This window comes from Nannospalax galili, unplaced genomic scaffold (assembly GCF_000622305.1).
Source record: "Nannospalax galili isolate Female #2095 unplaced genomic scaffold, S.galili_v1.0 scaffold309, whole genome shotgun sequence".
Taxonomy (NCBI): Eukaryota; Metazoa; Chordata; class Mammalia; order Rodentia; family Spalacidae; genus Nannospalax; species Nannospalax galili.
Window position 1 is genome coordinate 2,329,450 of NW_008359589.1, and position 16,453 is coordinate 2,345,902.

The 16,453-nt window shown below is 49.0% G+C and overlaps 1 protein-coding gene across 3 annotated transcripts in view; it reads right to left on the minus strand.

Moving 5' to 3' along the window:
• Positions 1-12,723, minus strand: part of Nfasc (neurofascin) — a 186,745-nt gene extending 174,022 nt beyond the window's left edge. For 2 of the 3 annotated variants that reach the window (XM_008823343.2, XM_008823336.2), the window contains exon 1: positions 12,601-12,702. Coding sequence is in view for 1 of the 3 variants with exons in the window: in XM_008823335.1 (XP_008821557.1) it covers positions 12,601-12,707 (107 nt within the window). In the remaining 2 variants the exon portion in view is untranslated. Of the gene's footprint in view, positions 1-12,600 lie in introns of all 3 variants that reach the window. The other variant, XM_008823335.1, reaches the window with a different exon arrangement.
• Between the last annotated feature and the right edge of the window lie 3,730 nt (positions 12,724-16,453).

Genomic DNA, 16,453 nt, shown 5'->3' on the forward strand with positions numbered 1-16,453 from the left:
CCATAGTCCCAGCAAGCAGACCACCACTGAAGAGTCATTGGCCTCATATGGTCTATCCCCAAACACCAGCATCTGAGACCCCCATATGATGTCATGAACCCACTAAAAAACAGCAGCCTGGATCTTAGAAGCCCCAGTTACAAATTTCCATGGTGTTATTTAAAAGTTTCTTTTTCATTTTTCAAGGTTTCAGCAACACTAAGGAACCCTGAGGTGATTTTCCCAGACTGAATTCAAAATGGGGCCATTTCTGGCTCCATGCCCTGTCTCAATCCCATAGCAGCCTTCCAGACCCTTCTGGAGGGCACAGCTACAAAGCACAGCTGTATACTATATCACCTTTAATCCCCAGCTCCCCCACACCAACATCAGACACCTCCAGCACCCAGTATGTGTACTGTCTGCACCCCTAGGGCAACATGATAACATATCAATGGCCTCAAGGTTGAGGGCAGCCAGACAGAAGATGACTTGAGGCAATCCTGGGGGCCACCAACAAATCCATCCCAATCCCAGAAGCCTAGCAAGGTCCCTGCTGTTCTTCCCACAACATTCAGGGCACGCGGGACAGGGACAGAGTATGGCAATGGAAGCAGAAAGATTCAACATCAAAGCCCAACCTCTGCCATCAAACAGACCTTCATGGCCTTGCATAGAATGGCTCTCAAGTGACCAGGCTGTGGGTGACAGGGGAAACACCAATGCTCAGATTTTCACTGGGCTTTCTGTGATCCCCAGATCCCACCTCATTTTCAGGGCAAGTGACCTTCAGACAAGGAAGGACCATCCAGAACCCAGAACTGCCTGGCAGGGGATAAGCTATGATCAGGAGACTGGAATCAGACAGACCCAGACCCACCCCAGCTCTGACACTGGTGTGCAACTTCTTACTCTAATTCAACGGTTGTCTCAGTAATATGCCATGTTAATTTAAACAGCTCTCTGAGATGGGCACTGACACCCCCATTTTTACATCTGAGAAACTTAAAGCTAGAAAAGGTCAAATAGCTTGTCCTACACCTTAGACCTTATTGTCAGATTCAGAATCATCACCACTCAGTTATAGTTTCTAAAAGTTTACTAAGTTCCTGGCCCTGAACACTATGGGTTATTGTTCCAAGAGCAGAACAGGCTTGCCCAGTCATACTCTGATCCCACATGACTGATGGTACAGCCATGGGAGCAATGCCGTGAGCCACCAATGCATGTGGGCTGTGGCACCAAGTGACAGAGCTTTAGCATCAAGTAACTAGCTGAGCTGTTCTCTCTGGTTGGTTGTGAATTCTTGTGGGCCAGGGCCTGGCAATATGCTGCAAGACACCCTGCCTATGAGCCACTTGGGTTAAGGATGGCAGAAGCAAATATAAAGCCCAGCAGAGAGAAGAGCAAACCAGCCAGCAAAGCAGGCTGCATATGAGACTCTCCTGGAGGGCCTCATATACACAAAGCATGGCCTAGCTTGCGGAATCGGATTAACTTGGTGTTGACATCTTGTAAAATCTCCCCCAGAAGATGCTATCTAACATGTCCACAGGGTCCTCTCTGTCAAAGTGGGGTTTGCAGACCTGCATATTGGCATTTCCTGGGAGCAAGTTAGAAATGCAGACCCTCAGGCCCAGCCCAGAGCTGCTGGTTCTGAATCTGTATTCTAACATGATCCCAGGTATGTGGATGTGGATGTCTGAGGAGCACTACAGAAAAGAGAGTGAAAAGAAGACTCCTCCCCACCAGCCAGAGAAGTTCCTCCCCAGCACCCCAGCCAGGGAGACCACCCCGTAACAAACAGAGCATGGGGTTAGGGTGACTGTCAAGGACAACGCCTCCACCTCTGCTTCTTCTGTTCCTCCAGAGCTGCATTTGGACCTGCATCATGGAGCTCCATGCACTAGAGCAGCAAGAGTCTCAACAAACCTTCTGTGACTAGGATGAATCTGAGACCTGCCACCATTTTAGCAATAAGAAGAAAAAGAAGCTTCTTAGCTTCCACACCGTCCTCTTTCCCAATATCCCCTTTGAGCCTTCTCAAATGCTCTTTGCTGTGGAAAAGGCAAGCTTGGGACAACATCGCCTTGCTGAGCCCCAGTGAGACCAAGCTTCCTGACCACCCATAAAGACAGCACTGTCAACTGCAGGCATGGAGCTGGCTGGTACCAGTTATGCTCATGAAGGAGGGAATCCTCTGAGATGGCCAGACAGAAGCACATACATCATCCACCCTCCAGCATTCCGTACCCCATCCCCCACTCCAGATTCCAGCTAGCACTTCTGTCTCTGTCTATCTATCACTGTGTGTGTGTGATTTCTCACACATGCCTGCCTTTAGTCTCCCATGAGACTGGGAACAACCATCCTCAGCTCCTCCTTTGTCACTGCCCACAGTACAGAGCAGAGACTTACGCCCAGCACAGGCTTGATAAATACTATTTATATTCATGTGCATACTCTAAGGGTTGAACCCCTAGTTCCAGGCTAACAAAGAGCTACTCACAAGTAGGCATTTATTAAGGATGACCAGCAGTACACTGAGTTTCTATAGGGGAAACAAGACAAGAATAAAGTATCCCTTGAAGAAGTATGCACTCTGGTTTCAGAAATCAGACTTACAGATGCAAGCCCAAAGTCAGAGACCCAAGGACATCAAGCATTCTATGGTAAAGCTAGGCAGTCTGATGGCCAACATAAGTAAAGTTTCTTCTCTGGCCCTTTAATTTACCTATTGCTTGGCAATTGCAAGCATTTTCCCCTAGAGTACCTTTCCTATTCACCCTGACTCTCACTGCCAGCCATACCCTCCTGCAGCAGGTGAACAGGATGAGATGAGAGCAAAGATGCCCAGAGTTTGGACAGGAGGTAGAGCAGGACCAGAATATTGCTTAGTCAGTTTGGGCAAATTTCTGACACAGCAGCACCTCAACTGCACTCACTTTGCTTGGGGCTAGGCCTCTAGGGCCATATCCACCACAGAGCATGCCCATCTGAGGCACCAGAAAATCTTGGACTGGGTCCCTGGAAACCCAGCCAGAATTCAAGGTGGCTTTCTCCCTCTGTGCATTAAGAGTGTAGCACAGCATATACGCTTGTTCCCATTGTGAAAACAAGGAAGGTCCGGGAAAGCGGGTCAGGCACAGATTTCACTTGGATTCGCATAGAGCTTTCTCCAGAAGTGTCACACTCAGCTTCATTCAAATATCTGCTTCGTTCTGTGACAATAAGGTTAAGATACATGAGGCCAAAAAGTAAGGACAAGTGACCACAGTCAAGGACTCTGATATACAGAGAACTGTACAGTCTGATACAGTGATTGCTAGACACATATGGCTACTTAAACTGAATTTAGTTCAAAATTCAAATCTTAGAATTTTTTTTTTTTTTTTTTTTTTTTGTCTTTTTGAGACAGGGTCTCCCTGTAGCCCCAGCTGTCCTGGAACTCACTAAGTAGACCAGGCTGGCCTCGAACTCACAAAGATCCGCCTGCCTCTGTCTCCCAAGTGCTAGGATTAAAGGCATGTACCACCACGCCCAACTCAAATCTTAGAATTTTTAAATTACATTTATTTATTGAGAGGGCTGCACGTGCCATGGCACACATGTGGTAGTCAGAGGGCATGTGGGTCCCAGGGATTGAACTCAACTTGTCAGATTTGGATACAAGTACCTTTACCTACTAAGCCACCTCATTTGCCCCAGAATGTTAAACCTTGAGCACACCCATAATTCCAGCACACAGGGTGGAGGATTACAGGTTCAAAGCCAACCTGGGCTATATAATGAGACCCTGCCTCAAAAAAAAATTTTTTTTTCAAATCATCATTCACATGAGTCACTTTTCAAGTGCTGAGAAGTCACGTGGAGTCAGCCGCCGCCATGCTGGAGAGTTCACATACAGAGCATTTCCAGCAGCACAGCAAGTTCCACTATCGCGCATTTGGGTCTTCCATTTGAAGTGGTGAGTGTAGTCTTCAGGGAGCTTCTGTGTTGGCCCAGTCTGCTGGGGATTTCAGGCGCACTGTGGAAACTGAGGAGAGGGAAGGCATTTTCCCAAGGAACAAAGTGATGTTCTGGCATTCTCACAGGAAGACTCTGAAGTAAAACCTGCATGCTAGCACTTAGGTGCTCTTAGCACACATGTGCGTGTACATGTGCATTTGTACAGTCTCTCCAGGGGCGCACCCTTTTGCTGTGAAGTCATATGCTGTGACCAGTTGACTATCAGAAGGCCCATGTGCTGCCTCGCACTAGCCAGGATGGCTTTCTGGACGCTTTGGATGATTCTAAGCATTCCCTGGCTTTACTGTAATGTGGAATCATTGGGGAGAAAAATCTTTCAGAATACAGGTCAGCACTATGGACAGCGACATGCTCCCTCTCAGCATTTCAGAAAGTTTCACCACTCTCCTCCAGACATCTCTTCACTAGATGTGTCTGAGGGTTTCCCACTTGTTCCTCACACCACAGCCTCGCCATCTTCAAAGCAAGAGCCAGTTCAGTGAAGGAGTTTAAAAGCTGCTCCCCAAAGCCAAGACAAAGTCCACAGTCTTCAGGCTGAAAGGGAAGTCCCCTGCAGCCTGGCCCTGGCTGGTCCCTCCAGCTGCACCTTCCATTGCCCAACATGGCAAGCTCAACACACTGGCTACAGCAGCTGCTTCCCCCATGATTGTGACTATGCTCCTTGATCCACCAGAAGGGCTACTAGTCTTCCTCTGCCTGTTCAGATCCTTCCCTCTCAAGAGACCGAAGCCAGCCCCCCTCACTCTTCAAAACCTCCTCCAAGGGGCTGGAAAGATGGCTCAGTGGTTAAGAGCACTGACTGCTCTTACAGAGGACCCAGGTTCAATTCCCAGCACCCACATGGTGGCTACAAACTGTCCTTAACTCCAGTTCCAGGGGAATCCGAAGTCCTCTTCTGACCTCCACGGCACTGCATGACACAGGTGCACTCACTTACATGCAGGCAACACACTCATACACATAAAAAAACAAAAATAATAAATAAAATATTTTTTAAAAAACCTCCTCCAAGACCTTAGTCTGTGTTGATTTCTTCCTCTCTCTAACATCCCAAGGCATGCCTAGCTTACATGGAGTTTTCAGGGCTTAATCACATGTCATCTTGTATAAGTACTAGGTTTGCATGTGGTTTTTAAGGTTCTAGGCAGGCCCATTTATGGAAGCAGAACTAGTTTTTCCAGCACCTGGCTATACAGCCAGAAGTCATACCATGGTTCCAAGTCTCCATTTCTTGACTAGCAAAACGAGGGTCTTGGACTAAGATATTTCTAACATTCATGAATCTATCATTCTCTCAAAACAAGTTGCTAATAGGAAAGCACTATACACAGAATAGGGGCTTCAAAGCACACTCCAGATACAATGAGTAGATACAAAAAGCATGGCAGAGCCCAGGGCTGGGCTTAGCCAGAGGATCCTGGGTCAGTTCCCAGCTCAAGTTCCAAAGGCTTCCACTCAGTCTGTGATGATGACCAGAAAGATATCTGGTTTCTATCCTCACCTACTCCAGCATAGGAAAACTGTGTCCTCAGAGGAACATGTCACCTCCAATGTGGACAGATACCACACAGTGTGTTCTTCAACAATGACCTGGAAACAATGCTCATGCATGAATCTCTCTCACATGGGTCAACTGGAAGCCAGTAGCAGTGTATCGACTTCATTACTGACTATGCATAAGCTACACAGATGGTGGAAGATAACATGAAACATAAATGTTGGTGATACCCCAAAATAAAGCTGGCTAATCTCACGAGTCAATATATTACAAGAATGAGGGAGAAACTGACTTCAAGTTTTGGCTCAACGGTCTCATTCCTGTCAAAAGAAAAGTTATACCTCCTCCTATTTAACCCCCTCCTATTCTCAAAGTATTTACCTACGTGTCTACACACAATTTGATGGAGTGATTATTTTCCTCTCACACAAAGAGAAATTACTGCCAGGAATTTTTAGTAACTTTTACATTACAAATAAAGATCAAACTAGAAGCATAATTAGTCAAAAATTCTTTAACATAAGCAGCACATACACAAATATACATACAAGTTCACACCCTTACAGAATGCTTAGTAACAAAAAGAGATGAGTTCTAAAACTCACTGAACGCAGTATCGGAAATTTCCACTAAATACTTATTTTTTTAATGTTACTACCAGAGCCAACTGGCCAGCCAGTGTCAGTAAAAAAGGAAACTCTCATCACTGGGAAACGTCCTTGAAATTGGTCTACCAGCCATTCACTCTTCATCCTAGAAAAATCACAAGATCGGAGAAACCAAACATAGCATCTGGCCAATCCATCCCAGTTGGCCTGATCTAGATCCAGGAAAGCTATATCCAGGAAGCAGAACTTTCCTGTCCCAGGAGGCTTTCCCCAAGCTGGTCATGCTAAGCACTCAGTGAAGCCAGGTAGGGAGACCCCATTATGACCAGGAAAGAAAAGGACTCCATCACTCAGGGCACCTGCCCTTCCTCCAGCAGCTCTGATCAGCAACTTTTTAAGTGTTCCTATCCCAAGATCCACAGCAGGTCCTCCTCTCCTCCCCTCCCCTCCCCTCCCCTCCCCTCTCCCCTCCCCTCCTGGCTCAGCCCCTGCTGTCTCTCCCTAGTCTCCCCCTTGTTCCTGCTCTTCCCCTCCTCTCCCCTCCCCTCCCCTCTCAGAAGCTGAAGCCCAAAGTCACATTCCATTCACCTTCTAACACTTCCTGTCTGAATTAGCAAATGTCCCTTAGACAGTGTCTCATGGGCCTCTGTGTCACTCTAGGCAGATGATGTGGTATCCTTGACCCAAACAGCAAGTGCCTAAGAAACATCAGGTGCTGCTTATGCAAATGATCACATCTCACCTAAGGGCAGAACCAGACAGAAAGCTAGGGATGGGGTGCTGGGTGGGAAGGCAGAAACAGGCCAAAAGGGAGCCCACGTGGAGGACCACAGCCCATGAAGCCTTCCTCCAACTTTGGGTGCCCAGGGCTTATTCTAGGACTGAGACAGAAATCCTCCGTTCAAACCCCTGTAGTGATCCCAGGCTGTTTATCTCGTTAACTCTGTTTATGGTGATCCTGGTAAGAGGTTCTGAAGCCCTTCAAGCCCCTCTCTAATTAAATTCATTAGAACAGATTGGGGCTTTCTTTCTGGATCTCAGAAAAATTAACAACACGATTAGCATCATAATGATGAGGAGAGGGGCTGCCAGGGAGGCCCTTCGGGATGGGTTAGGCCAGAGGGAGGGAAGAGGGAGAGGAGCAGGTGAAGGAAGAGAGGCAGATGAGCTGGCAGCTGCTTCCCAGAGGAGGGAGCTGCAGCAGTCAAGGGGATGGCCCTACAGTGCCCCAAGCACTCCAATTCTTTTCAAGGCATTGCTTTTGAGAGCATAAAGACAGAGCAAGAAATTAATCAATGACATAAATCCCAGAGACAAGAACTCACAGCAATTTTCTAATTTCACAGGAAAAGAAACACAGTTAAGTTCTGTCAGTGATGGAACCAGAAGCACAACACAGCCCCTGATGCCTTTTGTGGGGGGCTGGGAGCCAGGAAGCAGGCAGGGTGAGGCAGGCCACTTCCTTCCCAGAGAATCTGAAGCTGCCAAAGCGTTTGTTTCTACACCTGATAGGTTCCCCGTGTGACCTCAGAGACTAGCAGGTTCTACTGTGCCATGCCACCTCCCTGACTCCTGATGTCCCTTCAGCCCGATCCAACTGACAGAACATGGCTTCCTGTGAAACATTCCGGCCCAGGTTCTGAGCAGCAAAGCAGCCTTCATCACAGAGCCCAGTGCTACACAAGGTGTTTTCGGTGTTCCCCCATCAGAGAGCAGGAACTGTATTCCCATACCTTTTGGAAGCACACATCAAGTACTCAAAATGCATTTGGATAGCCTTTCCAATCTCCAGCACTCTATTTCTCACACTGGCTTGGAAGTTCAGTCTCATGTAAAATTAAGGGCATGGGCTTTAAAGTAAAAAATGTAGGTTTAAGTTCTAGCCCTGCAACTTGCCCATTCTGTGATTTTAAACCATCAACAACCTCCTGGAAGCCTGTTTCATAATCTGTAAAACAGAACCTAACAATACCTGCTTCATAAACTCTTAGGACTAGGTGAGATGGTGCCAATAAAGCACACAGTGGGGTGCCTAGCACACAGTAAGCACTCGATGATTACTGCTACTATGCTGTTTATACAGTTCCTGACTTGCCTAATCTAATGAAAGAGGATGGCTCCAGGGTTCTCAAGCTGGCTGACAATCAGATAGATGCCCTGAGTCAGCAACATTGTAGAAGTGCCTACTCAAGCCCCTAGCACAGCTACTGCTTTGATATTCCAGAGACCAGGCCATGAGCATCCAACATGTGCCCTGCAGCAAGGCCTGGCCTTCACTGGACACTTTGAGTCATTGCTCAAAATGTGCCATCAAACTGCTCTAGCCAAGGCAGTGGTCTGGCCAAAGAGTTTGGACATCACTCCAGGTTCTCAGTTTACTGTGCCCCCTCAGTTCTGCTCTTATAATGCCAGGAGCCCTCCAACCTCTGTTGCAGCATTTCTTATGCTGAGCTTTAATTTGTTTTCTCTTCTTCCCAATCCATCTTATATGCCCAACACCTTGCACAGTTCCTGACATTGGTTCAAAGGCTCAGGGCACACTACTGAAATGAACCACACTGGACATGTGGGGAAGTTGGGGTCTCTACTTTGGGGATCTTTTTCCAGCTTACCTGGTTCATGGTAACTTCTGCTCAAGGAGTGCCCCTGCTCTTCAACCTCTCCTCCTATCTGGACTTCCCTGATGACACCTGCTGGACTCTGGCTTCCCTAAACCTCTGTGCTAGATAGCATCAGTTGTCAACTTGACACACCTGAGAAGAGGGAACCTCAATTGAGGACCTTCCTCTATCAGACTGGCCTGTGGGCATATCTGTGAGGCATTTTCATGATGATTAAGTAATGTGGGAGGGCCTAGCCCACTATGGGTGGTGCCATCCCTGGGTAGGTGGACCTGGGTAGAGAAAGCAGACTGAGCACAAGTCTGAGAAGCAAGCAAGTAAGCAGCATCCCTCCATGGTCTGTGCTTCAGCTCCTGCCTCCAGGTTGCTGCCCTGACTTTCCTCAGTGATGAACTGTGACCTGGGAGATGTAAGATAAAATAAACCCTTTCCTCCCCATGTTGGTTTGGTCAATGTTTTTTATCATAGCAATAGAAAGTAACTAGGACAACCTCCTAGTCACTGTGTTTCCTTGTCTTATTTCTGAGCATGACCATGTGCATATACTGATTATTCTTCCATCAGACTTGGAGCTCCCTGAGGTCACACAGTCCTCTCCTCTGACCGGCTCTCGAATTCTAAGTATTTTTAAATCATACATTACCCCTGAAACCTATGTTCTTAGGACATGGGATTAGGAAAGCTAAGCGGCCTCAACCTTGTCCCAGAGTTCCCTATGGGTGTGTCCCCGATCAGGCTGCAGTAGCATCAGGCAAGGTTGAGCCACACACAAAACATCCACCCTCTTGCTGCTCACCATGACTCTTACCTCCTCCTCCACCCTTTCCCTTGCAGTTGATGTCAGGATCAGATCTGAGCTACCATTTTAGATGGCTATGGACAAGAGGGGCTGGTACCAGTGGAATTCAAGATCCTGCAGTTCAGCATCCTGTCTGCACTTCCTCACTCAGGCTTATCTGTGTGATTTGTCTGATTACCTGTCTCCTTCTTCCATTACTCAGAGAGTTCTGAGAGATGTGACTCTGTCTTGCTTTTCCTCTCTGTGATCTCAGTGCCTAGCAGAGCAGAACACGACAAAGCTTAATCTGTGACACAAGTAAGGATGAACCCAGTCTTAAATTCCTCTCCTTCTCCCTCCCTCTAGCCAGAGTGAAAACAGAACTACTCTATCCTTCCTTTATGACTTCCTAAGAATTTTTTTCTCTAAAGACAGAGGAAGATCCTCACAGCTTCACCTCTTGGATGATTTCAGAGATCTCAGTATCTCTGGCCACCAATCCAGCCAGGGGTATGGGAGAGAGTATGGTGTGGGAGATAGGGAACAAGTTGTGACAATGATTAGACCCTAAGAATCCTGTCCCCAGTCACTGCAAAAACTTCCCCACCCCAAAACCAAAGCCCAAACTGATCCTCTGGATCTAGCCACTCCCCGCATCCCCCGCAGTGTGCCCCTAAAAGGACCAGTCCTTGTAAGCCTAGCCCACGGGGAGCCAGGGAAGCACAATTGGCAGGTCTTGCCCCAGCTCTCTGGGGAGCTGGCTCTGCTGTTGGTTTGCCTGAATTTAACTCTCTGTATCCTTTGTGATGCCAAACAAGGAGACAAGGGCTGAGATTCACTGCACAAAACTGGAAAATATGTAGGCTGTTATCAGAACCCCCCACTTGACCTGAGCCCCAATCAAGCACTTCAACGTCAGAACCTTGATCCAATCAGCTCCTGACAACAGCTGCAGGTGATGCCTTTCTGATACCAGGAAAAGCTGGAAGCCCTAAGGTCTTAATACCAGGGGATGCTTCCTGCCCTGCCCCCACTGATGATGGGGAGGGGACAGAGAAGGGTGACAAAGCCAGGGGTGGGGGGCAACGAGTCCCCAGTAGCATGTCCCCTGGCTGCGTAACGTCTGAGACCCATACAAAACTACCACATATCAGCAGAAGGTGTCCAGACCTTCAGTATTTCAAGGCCTCTTGGGAAACAGCCAGAGTTGGTCTAAGCGTCTCATTTAAGCCTCTGGATTTCAGAAGGAGCTCCAAGACAGGGGTGAAAGATACCAGTCTCTGTTACTGGGCCTGTGAGCTTCTTTTCTCAGTGTGTGTATCTGTGTGTGTGTCTGTGTGTGTGTGTGTGTGTGTGAGAGAGAGAGCGAGAGAGAGAGAGAGAGAGAGAGAGAGAGAGAGAGAGACCTTCAGCTGATTCCAAAGATTAGGGGTAGAAATGTCTCCCTCTGAAGAGCCAGTTTAGTCAAGACAAAAGGTGGACCGTATTGGAGGGAAAGAAGATCTCTCCTCCTCCCCTTTGCCTTTTCCTGCACACAGTTCCACCTGATCCATCATCTTCCACCACAGGGAGGACAGAGCTCTGCCTCCCCTCCTCTGCCTTCCTCCACAGCCACAGCTTGTAGGCCCAGATTCCCAGGGGCTCCCAAGATCCACGCATTTTTCCCTAGGCAGCCTCTACTTATACTTAAGTTTTATGGGGTCTGAACCTACTAGTCTCTGGCCCTAAACAAACCACTCATCTCTTGCCTACACAGGTCTCAAAGCCTGTGGCCTGCCCTTGCTTTGCTGGATTGGATTGGGGCCCAGCAGGGCTCACCTCAGTTCCAAGGTTAGACAGACATAACAGGCCCTCCTGCCAGGAAGAGATGGGCAGAAAAGGGACATTGTCATTCACTCCTCTGGACCTAGAGGAAGCATCTTTGTGCGACATCACACACACACACACACACACACACACGCCAGAAGCCAAGGTAGGGACCCTGGCTCAAGGATGCAGAGGGGCTCTGCTGTGGTGACCAGAGTGTCAGTGATTCAGCACTCTGCCCACTCTCTAGCCATGGGCCACACTCATGACCACTCCTGATGCAAAAGTGCTGACTTGGAGGCTAAAGAAGAATCTTTGCTAAAACCTCAGATTCTTGGGTCCTCCAGCAAGGCTTATCTGCCAGGCCCTGCCAGCCGGGGCTCAGAACAAGTCTCAGAAGCCTCTTGGGCCATTCTGTTGGACCTGTCTCTTCCCCAGCCTCATTTCCCTCCCTAAGCCCATCTAGGAGATAAACCTGAACAGTTCCAGGAGAGGAGAGGACCACACAGTGGCCTGCTAACCTCAGCATCTCTCTGCACACGTTATGAACAGGCTCAAACACGTAGCCAATGCTCTAAGTGCTTGCATCCACAACAGTGAACACTGGGCCTGTAAACCCTAGGCACCTTCGTGCCAGGGTAGGACCGATGTACAAGCCCAGAGGCTACACCACCAGGAAGGGTAGGTGAAGAAGGTGATGGGCAGCAGGCCAGCTAGGACAAGGGGAAGAAGGTGGGGTGTTCTGGTGGGACTGTGTTGCAGAAACAAGGGAGCAGCTGGGAAGGGGTTGGGATAGGGTATGCGGAGGGGAAGGAGGAAGTCAAGCTGGAAGGGAGACCCGCACGGCAGGGTGACCGAGGCAAGAGATGGGGAGGGCAAAGAGAGGGGCCACGGGCAGAGCAAGAAAACATACGTGGGAACTGGAAAGTGAGGTGGCAGGAAAGTATAGGACGAAGAGGAGTAAGGGGACAGAGAGGAAAGGAGAAGAGAGAGGATGCGGGAAGGGGGAAGGGGAAGCTCGGAGGAAGGGATGCAGCCAACGAGTCAGAAAGGGTGCTGTGGTGGTCTGCAATGAGAGGTGGGTGGGAGATATCGCCAGAATCCGGTGGGTTCGAGGCAGGTGACCGTGTGGAGAGGAAAAGGTATAGGGATGTGGATGGAGGGGGATGGGGCAGGTCGGGGATGCAGATGGACTGAGGGCGGGAAGGAGGGGTGCCGCTCGATGGGTTTCTGCGATGCCCGTTCTGCGGCCCTAGCCGCAGGTGCCCGCGCTGGCCTTACCTCCAGGGGCTCGGGCTCCAGCCCTGGGCGCAGTCCCGGCCGTCAGCTGCCAGTGCGGCCGCTTCCCCCGCGTCCCCTGCAGCGCCTCTCGCCGCCAGCCGCCGCATTAGGGCAGAGACCAGCCCGTGCGCGCCCCCGGGCGGCCAGCGCGTCTCCGACGGCCTGCGTGCGCGTCCCCGCGCCCCTCCCAGCGCGCGCGCGGAACTGAGACCAAGCACCTCCGAGGGGGGAAGGATGCTCCGGGCCCAAGGCGCTGCAGAGCAGTTCTCAGAGCCGGGATCCCGGAACGCTGCTTTCTCACCTGACCTTGGGGGGCTCCTCGCGAGCCCGCTGGAGGAGTGGTGGCATTCTGCCCGTGTGCGTTTCTTTGTGAGCCTGGTCCAGGCCACGGACAGAGAAAGGGCCCTGGAACCCCCAAACTGTCCCTGGGCTGTCCTGTATATTGCCCCTTCATTTGTGACTCCCTAGGGGCAGGAATTGGTACCACACCTTGCGTTCGCAGGGCCTTATGCCTAGAGGCTCATAGTAGACTCTCCCAGGACGTCTGCTGGTAGCAGAGTTGCTCCATAGCTCGGCTGTGAGAAACGTAAGGACTGCTGGTTGTGGTCTTGTTTCAAAACGAAGATTTGGTTTGCCCTGGGGAGAGTCGGGGCCCTGTCCTAGACTTGAGTTAGGGTGGGAAAAGCCCTGGTCTTGGAGACCACACATCCAGATGTTAGTTGTGCCTCAGTGACAGTCAACCTCTCTGGGGCATCCCATCCTCACCTAAGCTAGCAAAGCTGGCTGCCTGAGGTCCCTTGTTGGCTGGGAGAATCTATTAGGCCTCTGCTAAAGTGCACAGGCAGCGACCCAGGCTCACTTATCACCTTGAAACCATAAAAAGACTCCAGGTGGGGAATCAGAATCTTAAATCATAAAGGAGAGCTCAGAAGCTTCTAGTTCAGCTCGCCGTCCAAAACTACAGTTCCCTCAGCGGCACCCCTCTGAAGCTCTTTCTCTGTGCTCACAGGTCTACATGGGTACCACCTTCACTTGGACCTGAACCCACCTGCCTGCCTCTGCTGCACACCGCAGCCAAAGAGCTCAGGGGAACAGAAAGGAATGAGATTATCCTCCTGCCTCCACACATAACCAACTCTCAGTAAACACTTGTAAAGAAATGCAGGACTCATGCAACCAACTGTCAAAAAGCCCTGTCCTTAGCTAGAGGCTTTCAAACCCATAGTTACAGATATGCGCAAAGACTGCACCAGGAGGAAGGAAGGGAGGCAGACTTTGCAGGCCTGGAATTCAGCAGGACTTTTCCAGGTGTTGGAACCCTGAGCAAATATTTTCTGCCGGCCCGTCTATATCATCCGTTTGAGTCACTCAGAACCAGGATTTCAGCATCACACTGGCATCAGTCCCAAAAATGAACCACACTCTACCAGAGACAGGTAAGACGAGGGAGCCAGTCAGCCCCACCAGAGGGATGAGAGTCTAGGGCTGGAAAACGCTGAAGGAGAGAACTTGGAAGGTGTTCAGGTGCTGCTCCTGGCCCTGGTAGGTCCTAGATACCAGAGGGACTCTCGGAAGACTTAGTGGAAGACACAAACACTAGGCTACCTCAAGTTGGGCCCAAGACAGGGCTTCCCTGACCCTACTTACTCAAAGTGTCCAGTGGTAGTTAACCCCATGAAATGAAGAATTCTTCCTGAGTGCCTGCCCTATGTCAGTGGCCTCATCCCTGGCATCTTGCTGCATGATTCCTGTAGAATAGGGAGGCAGATATCCTCAGTGATGGTGTGTAGTGACTGTGGTGTTCACTCTAGAGACACTGCTGGAGTCCAAATGCCACTCTTACCACATCAGATCTGAGTGAATGAGTTATTTGCTTATTTTCTTTTTATTACTTTAAAAAAATGTGCAGTGGCTTACACCTTTAATCCCAGCACTGGGGAGGCAGAGGCAGGCAGATCCCTGTGAGATCAAGGCCAACCTGGTTTATATAGCAAGTTCCAGGTCAGCTGGGGCTACAGGGAGACCCTGTCTCAGTCTGCCCCCGCAAAAGGATTATCAAAGCTGTCTAAGCACATAATTTAATCTAAGTTCAAGTATGCCACTTGTCATCCCTCTCCCCAGAGGTTACTCCTTTTTCTATACTTTTCACCTAATTCTGTGCCTGTTGCCTACACATCTCTAAACCACATGCTGCATTGCTGCTTCATGTCTTTTCTGTTACGGACATGAGCTCTTGATTTTGCCCCACAGAGAGAGGATAATCTTTCACCTACAACTTCACCTCACAGGGACCCTTCTCTCCCTCCCGTGCTTCCCAACTTAGTCATATCCTCATATTGGTTATTTTGGAATGTATGTATATATTTATTATGTATTTACTGTATATGTTTATTATCGTCATTTAATTGTTTTCCTGATGGACCTGTTAATTTCCTGCAAACGTTTTGCTTTTTCCTGGGGCTAATAATCACCTTTTTACATTTTCTAACTTTATGTACAGTTACTACCTATAACATCATCTTAAGTACCACATTAATTGTCTATGGCTATATGTTCATATTTTTTAGGCATTCTATCAATTTTATCTTCTCTTAAGACTCTTTTCTGATGCTGCTGACATCTTCTAGTCCTAGTACCCTTCCGTTGTTAATCTGTACTAGTTTCTTCTTTTGTAAAAGGATGCTGTGAGAAAGAAAAGAGAAATCATCCATGTAATACAATGTTTGTCCTGTGGTAAACACTCAATGCTGAATTCCAGGTCTGTAAGCTGAACCCTGAGCTTGGTGTCCTGCAGAGGTGGGTGGCCTCCCCCCTACTCTGGTGGACCCCCAAAGCAGCTCCATTAGGCAGACACAATGGGGGTCTTTCTAGCATGTGGTGATTCCTTGCGACTGCACACGTGTCTGTGCAGGCTTCCTCTTCGAGGGTCCTCCAAGAGGTGATTAGCAATAAAGAATTTTCTGTTAAGTAATCTGGCTTTGTAAATAGCTGCCTCTGTCATTTCATCTTGCTCCAATGGACTGGCTCCTTCCCTTCCTGGAGTCAGGAGGTGGGAAAAGTCATCTCCAGCACAATGCAGGCTCAGAATGGGGCCTTATCTGTGGCCCTCATTAGGGCTGGGACCAAGCCAAGCTGGGCCCAACCCTCTCAATCAAGAGGGCACTTTCAATGAGTTGACCAGCAGCCATCAACTAGGAGGTTATTCGTGGGCATTTTCAAGGGCCACAGGTGCCTCTGCTCTGTGAAAGTCAGGTACCACAAGCAGGTGGGTGCTTCCTGCAAAAGATGAAGATGCTGGAGAGGAATGCCAGACAGTGTTTCCTCTCATTATGACAAACACCAGATTTAAAACTCCAAGAACAAAGGCTTCTCACCTACCCCTTGGTGTGTGTGTGTGTGTATGTGTGTGTGTGTGTGTGTGTGTGTGTGTGTGTGTGTGTGTGTGTGTGTGGGGTGTGCATGTGTGTGGTCCATGCCTGCATGTACACTTGTTAGGGGAGATATTCCTCAATAAATATTTAACATCTGGCTTTCTAAGTGCAAAGAGATACTGTTTTCTGCATTGTTTTCCGATTTCTGTGCTATAAGTTCTCAAAAAGGGGCCCATTTTGAAGTCCTACCATGATGTCACTCAGTGCAGAGTGTGAAATCTGTTGTATTGCATTTCTGCTAGGCAGACACCAGAAATAACCTCAAGCTCATAGCTAGTAGTACGGTAACTAGAAACTAGTGAGTTTTCAATTCTTTCTACCTTTTGAAGTATTGAGGCTCTAACTCAGGATTTCATGTTTGCTAGGCAAAGATTCTTCTGCTGAGCTACACCCCAGCCCTACGGCTTTTTCAACATGTACTT